Genomic DNA, 19,572 nt, shown 5'->3' on the forward strand with positions numbered 1-19,572 from the left:
AATGGGTGGAAAGCACGATACAAGACTATTAAGGTGGGATGCAGAGGGTTTGCTGGCCAGGGCTTACAACATCTTGGGCATCACAGGGGCCAACAAGAAAAGGGCCATTAAGGAGGTCACAGAGGGAGCAGAAGTGGCCTCAAGGTAGCTTTGGTTGAGAAGAAGTACACCGTGGGTGAGGAAGCGTTACCAGGACACAATTTGGGGTCGGATCAACCCCAGCTAGGTCGCCTGAGTTTATGATGTTTGAAAGAACCGAAACACTCTGTGACCCTAAGTAACATCACTGCTGATCTTTCCAGGTTGCATCACCTGATACATGTTAAAAGAAAACATTACCACTGAGCTTGCTGATCTTATCTCTGAGGGCAGAGCACTCCTCAGCACTGGGGCACAAATGGAGAACGCTTTCAAGCCTGCAGATTTCTTTTTGGCTCTTGGAATCATAATTAGTCTAGCATTTCATTAGCAGAGGCTCCACAAACATACAGCACTATTTGTGCTGTAATGACTAAAAATGTTACCTTTCGAGAAAAAAAAAATCATGTTGATCACATTAAAAAGAAACATGATTCTTTATGGATTTTTTAAATAACACGATGATAATTTCTCTCTTTTGACTTTTCAGCACAATGCAGCCGGTGGGTTTCTTGCCAAAATCAAAACAGTTCCCATACCTGGCCGACATAAGGTGATTAAACAAAATTGTTAAGTCCTTTAGTTAACAAAGAACAGTAGTGTCCAAATGTGGGCAATTTTCAGGCAGTAATTAAACAGTAATTGAAGGTGTGACATTTTTTATGGCAAACAACATTTTCTGGATGAGCCCTAATATCTGAACTGTAGTGTAAATGGTCTAAATATCAAATTAAAGGTGATGCAATTCCTGAATGTGTCCTTTTTAAATCTCTCATGACCACAGAGTCGCAGATCTTACCACAAAAACAAAGAATCCAGCGAATTCAACCCCTATCAAGTGCAAGACCTCAACAATCGGGTAGTCACCAGAGGTAATCGTGGAACTAAACTATGCCAGTATGTTCAAACTTTAAGACAACCATTGTATCTAGAAGAGCACGTCGGAACACAAAGTCTGTTAAAACTATATTTATGATTAATGACTCAAGTGAAATAAACCCTATGCAATTCAGTAAAATGTATATGAATTTTCTACCACACAAGTGGCATGTAATCGGGATCAGATTTTGAGTTTTTATACAAATAAGAATACAGTATTCCATTTGCACAAATAAAGTTTGGTAGACACTCAAAATAAGGAGAGAAGACTTTAACGGATTGTCAACCTGCAAGGACAGGGGTGTGAAACTCATTTCAGCTTGGGGGCTGCATGGTGGGAAAAAAATGGAGGCCTGACTAGTAGATTAAAGAGAAAGAAGGAAAGGGGTAAAAAGAGACAGGGGGAAAGAAATACAGAAAGAAAACAAGAGAAAGAGTGAGAGAATATAAAAAGCAAAAGATAGAATTAGAAAGAGAGAGAAAGGGATAAAGAGAAAAATAAATACAGAGAGAGAGAGAGAGAGAGAGAGCAAGAGAAAGATAGAAAGAGTGAGAAAGAGAGAGAAAAAGAGAAAAAAAGACAGAGAGAACAACTGACAGAAAAAGAGCAAGCGAGCAAGGAAGAGAAAGATAGAGAATGAAAAAGGGAGCGAAACAAAGAAAGAAAGAGAAAAATAAAGAAAGGAAAGAGAACGAGTGAGAGAAAGATAGAGAGAATGCGAAAGGGAAGAAAGAGAGAGAGACAGAACAAACAAGAGAAAGAGAGTGTGAGAGTGAGGAAGAGATAGATAGAAAATATAAAAGAGAGAGAAACACAGAGAGAAAGAGAAAAAAAAAAGAAATAAAGTGAAAAAAATAAAGAAAAGGAGAGAGAACGAGTGAGAGAAAGATAGAGAATGTGAAAGGGAGAGAAACAGAAAGGGGAGGAAGACAAATAGAGGGAAAGCAAGAGAAAGATAAAGATGGAAGGAATAAGAGTGAGAACAATACAGAGAACAAAAAAGGGAAAGAGAGTGAGAGAGCGATGAAGAGAAAGATAAATAATGCAAAAGAGAGAAAAATAAAAGAGAGAAAGAGAAAAAGAAAAAGAAAGAAAGAAAAAAAAGAAAAAAGAAAGAAAAAAGAAAGAATAAAAAAAAGAAAGAGAAAAAGGAGAGAGAATGAGTGAGGGAAAGATAGAGAGAATGTGAAAGGTAGAGAAACAAAGAAAGAGAGAAGAGAAAACGAAAGCTAAATAAAAAAAGAGAAAGAACAAGCAAGAGAAGACAGAAGAACAGAGACGGGATGAAGACAAAAAGAAAGAAAACTCGAGAAAAAAAGATAAAAAGAGAGAGAACGTGCAAGAGAAAGATGGAGAGAATGAGAAAGATAGAGAAAAAGAGAAAGGGCAAAGAGAAAAAGAAAGCAAGAGAAAGAAACACGAAAAGAAAGAGAGAGAGACCAACAGAGAGAGAGAAATAAAGATAGAAAGAGAAAGTTGCCAAGAGATATACAAAAAAAGAGATTCAATTTGAGAGCTAGAGAGAAAGAGAAATGGAGAAGAGAAAAAGCGATAGAAAAAAGGAAAGGAGAGAGAGAGAATTTGAGAAAGAGAGACAGAAAGAGAGCAAGAAACAGATACAAAGAGAGAGAAAAGGGAGGCAAAAAGTGAAAGAGGGAGAGAGAGAGAGTGAGAGAAAAAGAGAGACAGATAGAGGAAGAAATACAGCTTAAGTGTTTTTGTGAGAGTGGCGCCTGGGTTTGGCAACATCAAGCGGACATATTTCAAACTGCAGCTCGTTTTTCTCTTAAGCTTCTCTCATGGTTGTTTCACGGGCCGGATTAAAACCTTCGGCGGGCCTGACACCTCTATGTGCTAGGAGAACAGGGAGAGAAGCCAAATAAACGGTTCCTACCAGTTCTAAATAAATGCCTGTTGTAATGTTGATTTTGATTTCAGAGTCCTTCCCAATGGACACCCCTGTATATGACAGGACATACGCAGACCCAGATGAGCTGAGGAGTTCCGTTGTGGATCCCGCCCAACTCTTAATGGAAGACGAGGAATTGGGTTCAGGGAACTTCGGTACAGTCAAGAAGGCCACCTACAAGACAAAAATGCAAGCACATTTTATTCAAGCATCACAATGGTTTTCCTATATCTTTTGCATTCATCTATGCTTTTAGACACGTCCCTTAAAGTTGTCATAAAGCAACATAATACCACCTCAGTTCTGAAGGACAAAAAGAAAGAAGTTATGAAGGGAACATAACCTCTAAAACAGGGGTCTCCAACCTTTTTCAAGCATCAAGCTACTTTATGCTACTTATAAGTGCAAAAGGCACCTAGTTTGCTATGCATTTAGAAAATTGCAATTTAGCAAGATAGCTTGCTGAATAGCGAAAAAGGAAGCTTGATAGATAGATATAAAGTAAACAGGTAAAAAACTAAAAGGGAGCTAAAAGAGTAAAATGCCATCGAAATATTTGGATAGAAAACTAAAGACATAAAGGAGGCCAGTTTAGCTTGATAGCTAGCAAAAAGAGGTAAAATGTTAGCTTGTTAACATGCCAAAAATGCTAACGGCTAACTGGAAAATCACAACAAACCAGCGCTGTTGAGCTATTTTCAGAAAAGTTACGCGGGCGTGTCAACTGTCTCTAGGGGGCACCCTGATGTTCGCGGGCACCTCGTTGGAGACCCCTGCTCTAAAATGAGGTGCTACAAAAATGAACTAATTTTCTGCTATAACAATGGTTATTTCACAAATATAGTGCAAACGATAGAGAAAAAAGCGAATTATCTGTAAGATCAAAATAAAAAATGTAATAAACAACAAGAATGGATGTGCACTAGCTGTAACTCTGCCTGAATTTCCACGCATAATTTGTTCTATGTTACTTTTTCTTTGTGCAACTTAGAGTCAGCAAAAATCATTCTTCATTCCTCCTCCCGAGTCCTCACGAATAAAATATGAAAATTCAGGTTTGCTTCAGGCTGGGTTCCTGAAATCAAGTTTTATCGGTCGGGCTGGTTCGGTCAAATCAAGTTGGGTTGGACTATTTAGGCCCAATCTTACCTCTAAGGTGCGCCATGAGAGCATCCCCCGTATTGAGACGCGTAACCATTTTTGTCCAGATGGAGAATCAAATCCTGAGATGGGGAGGTTAAGTTGGGCTTAGTTTTTTTGGGCTTTCACACCTCGAGAGTGACCTACCTGATTGCATGCAAAAGATTGTGATCCTGGAAACACTTGTTCAGCCCTGAGCGAGTAGAATAGATTTCCTGGGAAATACAAATAAGCTTTTTTTTTGGCAGTATTTGCATCGGGGGTAATCTACCTGACTACCTGTAAAATATGGAGTTGATATTCAATGTCGTTCTAACGTGGGAGAATATTTCTCTGTGAAAAACTGCTGAGTCAACAAAACCACAAGTTCTAGGTCGACTTTTTTCACATCTACGATAACTTACCTGATTGCCTGTGAAAGACAGTGGTCACAGCTAAACTCCTTCCCCCTTTTCTTGGTTAGAAACACAAAACAAGCAGACAGACAGACAGACCAAAAAAAAATCAAAAACAAATGTGTGTATATATATATATATATATATATATATATATATATATATATATATATATATACTGGACTGTCTCGGAAAATTAGAATATTGTGATAAAGTTCTTTATTTTCTGTAATGCAATTAAAAAAACAAAAATGTCATACATTCTGGATTCATTACACATCAACTGAACTATTTCAAGCCTTTTATTATTTGAATATTGCTGATTTTGGCTTACAGCTGAAAAAAACTCAAAAATCCTATCTCAAAATATTAGAATACTTCCTCAGACCAAGTAAAAAAATAATTTTATAACAGCAAAACTAAATCAAACATTTGAAAATGTCCATTGATGCACTCAGTACTTGGTTGGGAATCCTTTTGCACGGATTACTGCATCAATCCGGCGTGGCATGGAGGCAATCAGCCTGTGGCATCGCTGAGGTGTTATTGATGCCCAGGATGCTTCGATAGCGGCCTTCAGCTCATTTGCATTTGTAGGTCTGGTGTCTTTCATCTTCTTCTTAACTATACCCCACAAATTCTCAATGGGGTTCAGGCCAGGGGAATTAGCAGGCCAATCAAGGACAGTGATGCCATGGTCAGTGCACCAGTTACTGGTGGTTTTGGCACTGTGGGCAGGTGCCAGATCATGCTGGAAAATGAAATACTCATCTCCATAGAGCTTTTCAGCAGATGGAAGCATGTAGTTCTCTAAAATCTCTTGGTACACAGTTGCATTTACTCTGGACTTGATGAAACACAGTGGACCAACACCAGCAGCTGACATGGCTCCCCAAACCATTGCTGACTGTGGGAACTTCACACTGGATTTCAAGCAACTTGGATTTTGCTCTTCTTCAGCCTTTCTCCAGACTCTGGCGCCTTGACTTCCAAATGAAATGCAAAACTTGCTTTCGTCTGAAAAGAGGACTTTGGACCACTCTGCAACTGTCCAGTGCTTCTTCTCCATAGCCCAAGTCAGACGCTTCTTCCGTTGTCTTGAGTTCAGAAGTGGCTTGACCATGGTAATACGGCTATTGTAGCCCATTTCCCGGACACGTCTGTGAACTGTGGCTTTTGATACCTGGACTCCAGCTTCAGCCCACTGTCTTTGAAGCTCCCTCAAATTCTGGAAGCGGCTCTTCTTCACAATTTTGTTAAGGCTGCGGTCATCTCTCTTGGTTGTGCAGCGTTTCCGGCCACATTTTTCCCTTCCAACAGACTTTTTGTGGATATGCTTTGAAACTGCACTCTGTGAACAGCCTGCTCTTTGAGAAATTTCTTTTTGTGTCTTACCCTCCTGATGAGGGTATCAATGATGGTCCTCTGGACAGCAGTCAGATCAGCAGTGATTTAGTTTACTGAACCAAGCTGAGTGTTTTTAAGGCTCAGGAAACCCTCGCAAGGTGTTTCGAGTTAATTAGATGATTCAGGTGATTAGTTGAATAGCCTACTTGTATACTTTTTCATGATATTCTAATATTTTGCGATAGGATTTTTGAGTTTTCTTAAGCTGTAAGCCAAATTCAGCAATATTAAAATAATAAAAGGCTTGAAATAGTTCAGTTGATGTGTAATGAATCCAGAATGTATGACATTTTTGTTTTTTTAATTGCATTACAGAAAATAAAGAACTTTATCACAATATTCTAATTTTCTGAGACAGTCCAGTATATATATAGGAAGCAATTTTATCCAACATTTTTTATTGTGCCAATAAGAATAGTCTGTGGTTTTCAATAATCTGTGGTCTGTGCAGCCCTTTGAGACTCCTTGTAATAAGGGCTATACAAATAAACATGACTTGACTTAAAACTAAGTGTTGCAAAAATGTTGGCCCTATTTGAGTTCATTTTTTGGAAAACCTCCTTTCGGTGCAATCACAGCCACAGTCTTTTGGGGCATGCTTATAAGTTTTGCACATCTTCAAACAGAAATATGTGCTCATTTTCCTGACAAAACAGCTCAAGTTTCTTAAGGTTTGATAGTGATCATTTGAGGACAGCACGTTTTAAATCTTTCCACAAATGCTGGCGATGGCGAACAAGTTTGACACAAAGAGCCAAAATTTTTAACTGTGAGAGTCAAAGAGTCACACCACGCACTGACCTGCCATGACAGACACACACAAACACACACAATTAAAAACATATTATTTCCCATAACACACTCCTCTCCTTACAATACAACAAGTATTTTTCTTGTGTTGATTTCAAGGAAAGTGTCCACCCTAAATACACACAAAAAAACTAAACATGAAATAAGGCAAAGAGCCACAGTATATAGAAAATAAAATGAGGCAAAGAGCCGCATTCTTATTGGCCAACAGCCGCATGCGGCTCTAGAGCCATGTGTTCGCCATCCCTGGTCTAGACTTTGGCTTGGCCATTTTAACACCTTTATATTGTAAGTTCTAAACCATTCCTTTTTAGATTTTGCTTTATGTTTACCTGCGATTTTCTGCCAGAATCGCCCTGTAATCTGCTCCCTCCATCTTCCCATTGACTCTAATGATTTTTTCAGTCTCTGCTGCAGAAAAGCAATCGCAACCACCATGTTTGACACTGGGGATGGTGTTTTCAGGGTGATGCACATGACACTCTTACGCCTAAGCATAACGCTTTGTATTGAGTCCAAAAGTTCAATTTTGGTCCCATCTGTCCAGAGCACCTTGTTCCACATGTTGAGTCACCATATGCCTCTTAAAAACGGCAAACTGATATTTTTATCGTCATAGAGCAGGTGCGTTTTAACTACAATTTATTGCATTCTGTCATTTTTAGTCATCAAGGTCGACGTTGGATCATTCAAAAGTCATCAGGGAACCTCTTGAGTCACTTGGCTCAGCTAAGAGAATAGGGGCGCAACATTTTTGCAGAACCTACCTTTCAGTTTTTTGTTGTAAATATAATATGAAATGTTGAAATAATTTGGTTTAACTTCACGATTGTGTCTCATATGCTATTGAGTCGTAAAAAATGTTTTCACTTTAAGTTTGAAGCCTATAATTTGGCAAAATGACAAAAGCTTCTTGGGGACCAATATTTTTGCTAGACACTGTACATACTTGGATCCCAAATGAAAACATTATCACCACCCTTGTTTTACTTGCAGGTGATAAACGTGGGGCATTTGGGTTGTACCATTAAAGTGTCACTGATCGCACCCAAGAGAACAGCTTATTTAAAAAAAAACGTCTCTTTTGGCTCAGCTCACTGAGAAAAGCCAGCTTTTTGCTCCTAAACGGCCCAACAGATTTTTCTAATGATATATTATTAATAATAAAAATAGAACATTAAGCACCAAATTATTTAGTAATTGGTCATTTCATATGTTTTGCAGGGATCCTCGAAAAACACATGAAATATTAATTAAAACATTCACAGAGCAACAAAAAAAAGTGAAATACAAAACAATTTTAGCTTTCTTCACACTGAACAGATTTAAAGTTGAACAGTAACACAAAATCCCTGAAAACACAAAACAATAACAATGAAAAGAAAACTCTTCAGTGCTATGAACACATGATCATATACATTAAAATAAGTAAAAGGGCCATCAGTATCAATAAAATGAGTTCAAATTTGGCTCATTTGTTTTCTTTTCATACATACAATACTTTCTTTTTCTCTCTTCCGTATTGAACTCAACAATTACCCAGCACCTAAAGAGCCCATTTCGTGTTTGTAAACAAGTCTGACATAGCCAAGCATTGTTGAAGCAGAATTGCAGAATTCATGTCAGAGTATGTGGTAGCGGCAAAATTGTGACTTTATAGCAATCAACAAAGTCAACAAAAGTCCTTTGAAGGTCCTGGGAAAAGTGCTTGAAATTGTCTATGAAAAATGTGTATGAACCCTTGAAAATCCTTTCTTCATTAGGACAGAGCAGCCAGTTGCTGTGAAAATCTTGAAGAATGATGACAACAGCACATCATTTCGGGAGGAAATGCTCCGAGAAGCAAACGTCATGCAGCAACTGGACAATCCTTATATTGTGAGGATGATTGGTATCTGTGAAGCTGAGAGCCTCATGCTAGTCATGGAGCTGGCTGAGCTAGGACCACTTCACAAGTTCCTGCAGAAAAACAGGTATGTTTCGTCCTGTTTATCTTCTTCATTTATTTGAATTAGTCAGAGGCAAAGTTTCTTCTAAGCTGCCCAGACCTTCTTTGCACACAAGTAAAGCTATCCTGACCATATCAGTTATTTTATCTTTTTTCCTTTTTAAAAACAAATTTTTATTATCGCAGTATATTTTTTGCACTAAGACAATAAAATAGAGAGTGAAATGTGTAGTTTGCTTTAAGTATTGCCTGCACAGTTAGATTACGTAGATATACCAGTATGACCTTTCTCACCTACGTGACTATGTCAATGTTGCTGCACAAGTTTCTGTCTTTTTTTTTAGAGAAGCATTTTTTCGGCTCAGCATACAAAAAAAGAGCTGGCTCTTTAGATTGTTTTTGGTGATTTTATCCATATATTACTAATAATTATGTAACATTAAGCACAAATTGGGGCAGCACGGCGGCGCAGTGGTTAGCGCTTGTGCGGCACAGTTCATGTCATGGGAACCTGTCGTGGGTTCAAATCCAGCTCCAGACTTTCTGTGCGGAGTTTGTATGTTCTCCCCGTGCTTGCGTGGGTTTCCTCCGGGCACTCCGGTTTCCTCCCACGTTCCAAAAACATGCATTTCAGGTGAATTGGCCGGTCCAATTTGTCCCTAGGTGTGAATGAGCGAATGGGTTGTCTGTCCTTGTGTGCCCTGCGACTGGCTGGCAACCAGTTCAGGGTGTCCCCTGCCCACTGCCCGGAGATGGCTGGGATGGGCTCCAGCCTCTCCGCGACCCTAATGAGGATAAGCGATACGGCTGATGAGATGAGAAGCACAAATTGACTTAAAGAGGGGGTGAAGCAAAAACAGGCAAAAAAAGAAACAAAAGAAAAAAAAGAAAAAGAGAGAAAGAGAAAAAAGCAGGAATAAAGAGAAAAGTAGGAAAAAAGAAAAAAAGGAAAAAACAGAAAAACGAAGTGAAAAGCTTAGAAAAACATGTAAAACATAGAGAAGGACAAATGAGACAAAGGCAAAAAGGAAGGGAATAAAAAAAAGTAGGAGAAAAGAAAAAAAGGAAAATGGAGAAAAAGAATGTAAAAATAAACGAAAGGAAATAAAGAGAAAAGAGACACAATTTTTTTCTCATTTTTTCTTTTCATTTTTCATATTGACGCTTTAATTATTTCATTTTTTTAATTCTTTCCTTGAGTTTTACTTTTTGTCTTGTTTTTCTTTTTGCTCTTTTCTTTTTTATTATTCTCTTTTTATTTTTTAATTTTTATTTTCCTTTTTTTCTTGAGTGTAAGTCTGTGTCTTATTTTTTTTTCTCATTTTTCTCTTATTTTTTCTTACTTTTGTTGTCCTTTTTTCTCATTTTATTTCTTTTTTACCTTTTGATTTCTTATTTCTTTTCTGTTCAAAAGTAATAAGGTGCGTTTTGAATGCATGAACACAAACCCCCATCGTCCCCTACCATGATGTCTGAGTGAGCTGATCGCAAGTACCTCAGATTTCTAAAATACAGGGCTTGAAATCCTTGAAAATACTTAAAATTTAATGTAGTGTTTCCAAGGTCAAGAAAATGCTTGAATTTTGGGTGAACTGCTTGAAAATGCGAGAAATTGTTGCCGATGCCATGTTTCTAGCAGTCTGACTCTATAAACCATGCAATAATTTAAGAAAACGACACCAACAAGACTGATTTTGTGACTTCTCATTATAGCGTTGTCATGTGAAGAGTCACACCCAAAGGACAGCTCTATGTAGAAAACCAGCTTTTTTGGCTCAGCTCACTGAGAAGAACTGGCTCTTTCGGCTACTCAAATTTTTTGTTTTATTTAATTATGTATTATCAATCATAATAGAACATTATGCACCAAATTATTTAGTAATAGGTAATTTCATATGTTTTGATTGGGATGCCTGAAAAACACATTAAATATATATTCACAGATCTACAAAAATGAAATGTGTAAAACACAAAACTGTTTTAACACAAAATCCCTGAGAATGCAAAACAATAGAATATGAACTAAAAATATTAACTCTTCTGTCCTTTAAATAATTTAAACAAATCCATAACAAACTTTTTACAACTTCAACCCATTTCAACACAGATCCTCTGACTGTCTCTAAGATGGGAAAATTGAATGCACTCTGCTTTGGAGCAATCAAAATCATTAAAATTAGTCCAAATTTGGCTTATTTTTATGCTATTTAAACAAGTACTTTCTCTGTTTTTTGTCTTCATATCAAACTCCATTATTACCCAACACCTATGAAGCCCTTTCCATGTTTGGAAACAAGTGTTACATAGTCAAACAATTTTGAAGCAGAATGGCAGAATTCATCTCAGTTTAGAGCAGCACACAGAAAGTTCATAAATAGGAACATCTCAAAATAACACAAAGTATGTGCTAGCAGTGATATAGCGACTTTAAAAAAAAAAGTTGTTTTGGCGCTAGATTCCTCCCTTTAAAGGTACTGGAAATTTTGAAAAATTGGCCCTGAAGGTGTTAGAAATGTTCTTGAATTTGGCCATGAAAAAGGTGTACGATCCCTGATAATAAACCCGGCCGCATATACATCTTTGCCGCTCTGTCGGTGCAGGGCGGCGCTTTAGTCATTTTATTGGCATCTTATTACTGTATGCGTTTGCTCATTTACTATTTGAAAGTGTTTTGAGTGATCAGGAAGATGTGTCCCACAGCTATTTAGGGTTAACTTGGATGATTTGGGGAGGGCGGTAACGGATTCATTGGTTTTCAGTTATTTCGTATTGATAGAATTCACTGGAGTTCCACGGAATTCTAGAGACGACCCCAATCTGGGAAATATATTCGTACGTAGAGGTTTCATTATTTTTGCCCATTTAACCTAACATTCCTTTGTTTTAATCTTATGTTTCCCTTTTAAGTATTTCATTACAAGTTTATCCTCGAGTGCCACGTCTAATTTTAACAATGACACTACAGATGAGTATGAATCAAACCTAATTCTAATTCTAAATTCAATGTATCAAAGGATTTCAGGTTCCCCAATGTTAACAGTGTTAATTTATTTTAATATGCAACAGATACAATTCTTTGTTTCCCATGTGTAGTTTACTTCTACAAAGCTCAAAATAACCTTAAGTACGCTCAAATCACATTGCTATGAGATCGGGCTATGGTGCTTCAGATGATGGCGCATTCAGGCTACTTTGTATACACCAATGGGATTTTTGTTAGGCAAAACTACACTATGTTCAGTCAACGTTTATCTAGAATGGGGGTCTCCAACATGGTGCGTGCTGGCACCAGGGTCCCCTCTAAGGTCTGCTGAGGTGCCTGCAGACCTGTTCTGAAAATACCGCTTTATCGGGGGTGAAGGGAATAACAAAACACGCTCTTAATGGTAAGGAGGGGATAAAAGGGCAACACAAACCAGGCTTGTTTTGAAATTTGTGTCGATGACAGACAAGGCCTTGATAGTTGCCGAAGCTAGTCAAGCGGAAACGATCACGTAACCAGGCTCGGCCGAATGCTCCCTTTAGTGACGTGCCACGAAGGTATATAACAGCCAGGTTGCATTCAAATAGAGGCGCGGACTGCGAAGAATGAGAGATTGTGAGGATTATTATATTGGACGTTATACACTATATTGAACCCCACAACTTATTTAAAAGGGAAGAATGGTGCTGTTTTTACATTAGCACTTATTACTTAACAATGGGAAATTACACCTGTTGTGTTTTTCTGCCCCATTTTTTTGCGGCCGTTAAGAAAAATTGCCTCAAAGTGTCTGACAGACGCAAACGCGGGACACAAGGGATTTGTTCTAGATAGATAGACAGATAGATGGATAGAAACTTTATTCATCCCCGCAGGGAAATTCACATTTCCAGCAACATCCCTGAGCTGAGAACAATACAATAATGAAGCAAAAAGAATACAATATACAAATACCCAATGTGACGTGCAAATGCCCACTGTAGCGTGTTATATAGAATATCTAAATAGTGCTACACAGAATACATATTGCAATAAAATTCAGTAATATGCAATGTAGGGGGTGTGGTTTAATGTGGGCTTTTACTCTGCCGGGTAGAGTTAAAGAGCCTCATGGCATGAGGAAGAAAATATCTCTTCAGTCTGTCCATAGTACAAGACAGTGACAGCAGTCTGTCGCTGAAACTGCTCTTCTGTCTGGAGATAATGCTGTGTAGTGGATGCGATGGATTGTCTAACCCCACTATGGGGACGTTTATTTTAACAACAACAACAAATGACTTCACCGGCGAAAAGGTGGCGTGGGACAGGGATAGCACAGGAGGAGATCTTAAGACGGAAACTTGGGAGTGGTTCTTAGGCTGGCAAGAAGCTTGAAAAGGCGACTTGGGAAATTTAAGAAGAGGGTCGAAGTGGCAGGTCTTGGAGTGTAGAAACTGATACGTGGGGGGAATTAAAGGAGGAGGTCGTGGGAGGCAAGCTCGTCGTTTTGGTGAGTGAAAGTCAAAAAGTCAAACCCCTTGAGCAAAGTTAGGTGGAAGCCCGAGGTATTAATAGCAAAGGTAGCTAATTGTCAAATTGGAAACGCCTGGGGAAAGGAAAAGTATAGGTGATTGGAAAATTGGGCGAAGCTGCCACCTTTTGGAGAAAAGAGGGACTGCAAGGACCAAACCATGACAAAGAAACGAAACATTAAAACATAGACATTTGAGGTCCTGGTGCAACGGATAAAAACATCATGATTGTCCTTGGTAAACTTTTTATGTTTAATAAATCTGTGCATGCCATTGATGTTGCTCATGGTTAAGACTGTATTGCTTGTTGTTCCCCAGGCAAACCACCATGACCAACATCACAGAGCTGGTGCACCAGGTCTCAATGGGGATGAAGTACCTTGAGGAGCATAACTTTGTCCATAGGGACCTCGCTGCTCGGAATGTGCTGCTTGTAACTCAGCATTATGCCAAAATCAGTGACTTTGGTCTCTCAAAAGTAGTTGGAGAGGACCAAAACTACTACAAGGTAACTTTAAGCCAGGCATGTCCATAGTCTAATCAGTTACGGCCCATAATCAAATTATTACTGGCCCGCGGCCATAAAATTAATTAATTGTCAGGGTAGGCAAAAATCAGTTAGCTAAAACACATATCAATTACGAAGCACGAGTGTATTTAAAGTTTTTGGGAAATAAAATAAAATATAAGGAATAATCCTAATATCATACAATATGGCAACTAAATATGATTATAATCATGGTATTGTTAGTAGAGAATGAATACCATGAAGAGAGGGGTGTTAAACTCATTTTGGCAGGGGGCCACATGCTAGAACAAAATTCGCATAGGGGCCAGACTTGAAGATTAAAGAGAAAGTGAGAGAAAGAGAGAGAGCCAGCCAGCCACACACACACACACACACACACAAACACACACACACACACACACACACACACACACACACAAAAGGCTGGAAAGGGCTTTGGAGCAATTGCCAAGCAGCTTGGTGAAAAAAGGTCCACTGTCCGAGCAATCATTAGAAAATGGGAGAAGCTAAACGTGACAGTCAATCTCAATCGGAGTGGAGCACCATGCCAGCTATAACCCCGTAGGGTCTCAATGATTCGAAGAAAGGTGAGGAATCAGCCCCGAACTACACGACAGGTGTTGGTCAATGACCTGAAAGGAGCTGGGACCACCGTTTCCAAGGTTACTGTAGGTAATACACTAAGACATCATGATTTGAAATCACGCATGACACAAAAGGTTCCCCTGCTTAATACAGCACATGTCAAGGCCCGTCTTAAGTTTGCATATGACCATTGATATGACAGAGAGGAGTCGTGAAAGAAAGTTTTGTGGTCAGAAGAGACCAACAAGAACTTTTTGGTCATAAATCCATTAAGCGTGTTTGGAGGAAGAAGGATGAAGAGTACAATCTGAAAAACACCATCCCTACTGGGAAGCGAAGGGGATGGCAGCATCAAGCTTAGGGTGTGTTTTTCTGCACATGGGACAGGAGGAGTGCACTGCATTAAAGGGACTGGGGCCGTGTACATTGAAATTTGGGGAACAACATCCTTCCCTCAGTCAGAGCATTGAAGATGGGCCGTGTCTGGGTCTTCCAACACAACAACAGACCAAAGCACACAGACAGGTAAACCAAGGAGTGCCTCTGTAAGAAGCATATCAAGTTTCTAGCATGGCCTAGCCTGTCTCCAGACCTGAACCTAATCGAAAATCCTTGGATGGAGCTCAAACTGTGTCAGCAACAGCCCAGAAACCTGACGGATCGAGAGAAGATCTGTGTGGAGGAGTGGGCAAAGATCCCTCCTGCAGTGTGTGCAAACCCGGTGAAAGACAACAGGAAACATTTGACCTCTGTAATAGAACAAAAAGGCTACTGTACCAAATATTAACATTCTTTTTCTCAGATGTTCAAATACTTATTTGCAACTATATCACACAAATAAATCTGGATTTTTCTTTTTAGTTTATTTCTCTCACAGTCGACATGCACCTACAATTTCAAATTTCAGACCCATCTGAGATTTCTAAGTGGTAAAAGTAGCAGGGTGTTCAAATTCTCTCTCTCTCTCTCTCTCTCTCTCTCTCTCTCTCTCTCTCTCTCTCTCTCTCTCTCTCTCTCTCTCTCTCTCTCTCTCTCTCTCTCTCTCTCTCTCTCTCTCTCTCTCTCTCTATATATATATATATATTTAACTATCTTTATCCATCTATCTACACTATTTGTATTTTAGCAACGAGGAATTGCAACCTGACTAAATGAATTATGTAAATGTGTATATTTTTTAGGCAAAAGCGCCCGGGAAGTGGCCCCTTAAATGGTACGCACCAGAATGTGTAAATTACTTCAAATTTTCCACCAAAAGTGATGTGTGGAGCTTTGGGGTGCTCGTGTGGGAAGCATACTCATATGGAGAGAAGCCATACAGGGTAACGATTACTCTTAAATTCTACTGGTGATGTTCATGCTCTCAATAGGACTCTTTTTCATTTTGGGTGCACAAAAATAATCAGTTTGATATGTATTGGACTGATAATGGGAAAAATGACATAGCAGTTATTGTTCCATTGCAAAAGCATGGGTAGATTTTTTTTCTTTCTCTCTCTTTTTTAATCTTTCTGGATTTCTTTCTTCTTTCCTTTCTCTTTCTTTTTTCTCTCCCTTTCTCAGTTTTCTCTTTCTCACTTTCATTCACTCAGTTTTCTTTCTTTCTCTCTCTTACTTTCTTTCTCTCTCGCTTTCTTTTTCTCTCTCTCTTTCTTTCATTTATTCATTCATTTTTGTTAAGACACTGGCCTCAAACTACCGGGCTGCAAATAGAGCGCGGACGAGGAGTTGTAGAATTAATCAGTACTAAACAGTTTGTGTCCCATTTTTCCCCTTTAACACCTGCCCCCATAACTTTACTGCTATTAGTAAAAAAACACCTACAGTATGTGCATCCCCTTAATGGAGTTCCTCCACAGGGAATCCGAGGGAATAATGTTTTGCAAATGATTGAGAAGGGAATGCGCTTGGATCCCCCAGCCAATTGTCCAGCAGAAGTCTACAACCTTATGAATACTTGCTGGACGTACGAGTAAGTCAGTCATTTTGACGCTCTTGTTTTTATCTTCGGTGTGGGGCTCTGTCTCTCCCTTGCTTTCTCTCTACTTCTTTGTTTGTGGCTTAATTTTTTCTCACTTTCTTTCTTTTTTATATCTTTTCTTTCTTTCACTTTCTCTTCCTCACGTTTTTTTCACTTTCCTTGTCACACTTTCTGTCTCTCTTCTGTCTTTAAAAACAGCTCTTTATTTCTCCCTTTCCCGCTTTCTTTTTTATTTTCACTTTCTTCATTCATAGGTTTTTGGTCACGAACCGTAACATGTTCACATGTTTGGTCGCTGCTCATTGAGCTTTTTTCATGTGTTTATGTAAATTTGTGGTGTTGACACAGTAGCTGACCACTTTTACCACACATTGTACTCCTGGCATTGTCATTTTCTGTGGTTGAAAAAAGTCCACTCTGCGCTATACTTCCGATTTGCCTCTCATTTTTATCTACTCGTAGGGTTGGGCGCACATATTTAACCCTCTCTTCTGCCAGGCAGGCAGTATGCAGCAGCAGGCTTGGTAGGGAAGGAATTGGCCTAGGGAGAGAAGGGCTTTGCTATCTACAAAACAAAACGGCACTTTGAGAAAATTGGCGGTGGAGCAAAGCATCAATCCCAGGACAATAGTATCAATCCAATCCAAACATTTTTGTGGTCGGAGTACTTGATCACTGTAGGAAAATTGCATGCAAGTGTTGAACAAAAATGGAGACTTGCATTAGTTGCATCATGCAATGCCACCTTTTCCTCAGGCCACTGGTCTCCAATGTGGTGCTCGCGGGCACTACGGTGCCCCCTGATGACAGCTGAGGTTCCCCGCGAACCTGTACTGAAAATAGTTTACCAATGCTGGGTCGTTGAGATTTCCTGGTAAAATTATTTTTGTTGTTGTTTGACTGAGTCTATTTAACCCTATTTTTAATAATTAACCTGGTAACATAGTAATATGATTTGTTATTTTAGGATTTTGAATAAATACATTCCAGTTCATGGGCTTCATGGACAAAAAAATCTATTCAAGAATTGATAATTACTTTTAACCAATTAATTGGGACAGTAGAAAGAAAATCGATTCGTGTATAAAACAAATGTATTTGTTCATCTTTTCATTGATTATTTTACAGGAAATACAACAAACAAAATTCCAATGTATGGGTTTTATAAAGTGAACGAGCACAAAAATGTGCAGTCTTTCTTTAGCTAGCTATCTGGCTACCTTTTCAGCTTTGTACAGTAGCTAGCTACAGTATCTTCCTATTTTTTATCTATCCAGTTACCTTCTTACATTATTTACATGCTATCTAGCCAACTTTAAATTGTTGCTGGTTATCAAGCTAAATTTTGGGCTCCTTTCTGGCTAGCTATCTAGCTTTGTTTTTAGCTTTCTATCCGACTATTTAGATAGCTTTTTACTCTTTTAGCTAGCGAACTAGTTCCTATTCCTTTTTTTTTACCTGTTTACCTTTCAAGCTAATTCTCAAGCTACCATTTTAGCGATTCAGCAAGCTTTCGAAATCAGTTGTTATTTTAGAAATTCATTACAAAGTGGGTGCCTTTTAGCAACAAAAAGTATTTCTCAAGTCCAGTCAAGTCACATTTATTTGTATAGCCCTTAATCACAAAATGTCTCAAAGGACTGCACAGGTTACAATCACACCATCCCCTGATCTTAAACCAACATGCGGGCAAGGAAAAACTCAAAACCTCAGCACCATGAAAAAAGTTGGAGACCCCACCCCAGACAATATGTGTGCGACTTGTGTTGATATTCTGAAGAATTTCCTTGAAAGAGCTTTTGTTTTGTTTTTTTGTCTTACAGCATGGAGAAAAGACCTGCGTTCGCTGTTATTGAGCAAAGACTGAGGCGGTATTATTACGACATCGCTGAATGAAGAGACACACAAATGTGATCATTTATTTTCTTAAAAGAAAGATAAATTATCTAATTGCACCGTAGATTATTTTCGCACCCAATGGATGTACAATGTATTCAAATACATTTGTTTTTCCAATTAAAATCAAACCTAATAACACAACACAAGTGATCGATAGTTTTCTATGCAGCAACTCCTTCTATTTAAGACTGGTAATGTGTAAATACCAGAGTTCGTACACCTTCTTTTATGGACAAATTCAAGTACTTTTCAATTTTTTTCTTTAAAGAAAATGTCCAGTGCCAATTAAAAAAAAAAACATTTTATTTGTGCTATCAGGGACCGATCCGCAAAAAAACGGGAAGCTAGCCAACCAAAAGTTTGCAGTAAACACCCAGGATAACTGGAAGCCGACGACAAAAAAAAACGATCACGGCAACAAACACAAACCCAGCCGTAAATAAACAAAATCATCATGGCAGGTTAGCTGGATGCTATTGAGGGCAAAGTGGGACTGATCGGTAGAAAAAAGGTAAGCTGCCTGACCCAAAAACATAAACAATGAGCAGACAGGCTACCTACAACGAAAAACGGCCTCTGCAACAAACACGAACCCAGCCAGGACAAGAAAACTTTTGGCACAGCAGGTTAGCCAGCTAGTGGACTGCTAACAGGGCTAACCTGGACCAGACAAACTGGTAGTTTTCGGGAGCCCGGGTAGCTATCTTGACAATATTATGCCCAAAAAACTGTGGCGAAAAACACAAAGGAAAAGTCAAAATCACCGACCTAAAAGGAGGCAAAGGCAAAAAAGGAACACATGCTGTACACGACAGCAGGTAAACTTACCGCACACAGCTTAAGATGATCAACGCACGCAACTTGGACAAAACAGTCAGAAGTCCCCAAGCGACACGGTAAGCAAAGTTCCAACATCTCCAAGAGGGAATTAGCGCTATGCAACTACAACCGAGTTACATTAACTCTTGTTACATTTAAATGTGTAAATTTTGGGCCTTCTGTTCTTCTGGGAGTATGTTTAAATCACTATACTTTGACTTCAGTAAATTTGTGAAGAAACTGTACTCATACTCTGCAACATTAGCCCACATTAAAGCCGTTACTTAACTAAATCTGGCATTCCCCCTTAGCTTGTTTTCTTCCTTACCGTGTGAGAAGCTCTCACTCAGAGCCGGACAGTGCGGCCCTTCTAAAGGAGCCGGTCTGGTAGCATATTGGCGTTTGTGTGTCTGCCATCCGCCATGGACCCCAAATGTAAAAAAAGAAAAATAACGGCACACAAATCAAACCTAATCGATAAAAATGTGATTGTATTTACTTTACCTTTTCAGACGGTTTCCATGTTATTTTTTCCTAAACGAATGCTGTGTTTTATTGCATTTTTTTTTGTTGCCCATATAAGGGGCACATTATGCTTCTTTGTTGTGGTTTTTTTCCAATCCTCAAAATAAAAATGC

General features: G+C 38.9%; 1 protein-coding gene across 9 annotated transcripts in view; it reads left to right on the forward strand.

The window, feature by feature from the left end:
* The window catches only part of syk (spleen tyrosine kinase), a 48,721-nt gene extending 29,149 nt beyond the window's left edge, over positions 1-19,572 (forward strand). For all 9 annotated transcript variants that reach the window (XM_088355681.1, XM_088355679.1, XM_088355683.1 and 6 more), the window contains 8 exons: positions 629-691; positions 923-1,010; positions 2,957-3,116; positions 8,443-8,652; positions 13,440-13,629; positions 15,417-15,557; positions 16,095-16,207; positions 18,040-19,572. In XM_088355681.1, coding sequence (XP_088211807.1) covers positions 629-691; positions 923-1,010; positions 2,957-3,116; positions 8,443-8,652; positions 13,440-13,629; positions 15,417-15,557; positions 16,095-16,207; positions 18,040-18,112 — 1,038 coding nt within the window. In that variant the 3' untranslated portion in view covers positions 18,113-19,572. The remainder of the gene's footprint in view (positions 1-628; positions 692-922; positions 1,011-2,956; positions 3,117-8,442; positions 8,653-13,439; positions 13,630-15,416; positions 15,558-16,094; positions 16,208-18,039) is intronic.

The sequence above is a fragment of the Urocampus carinirostris genome, chromosome 16 (assembly GCF_059441175.1).
Source record: "Urocampus carinirostris isolate Australia breed hairy pipefish chromosome 16, RoL_Ucar_1.0, whole genome shotgun sequence".
Classification (NCBI taxonomy): Eukaryota; Metazoa; Chordata; class Actinopteri; order Syngnathiformes; family Syngnathidae; genus Urocampus; species Urocampus carinirostris.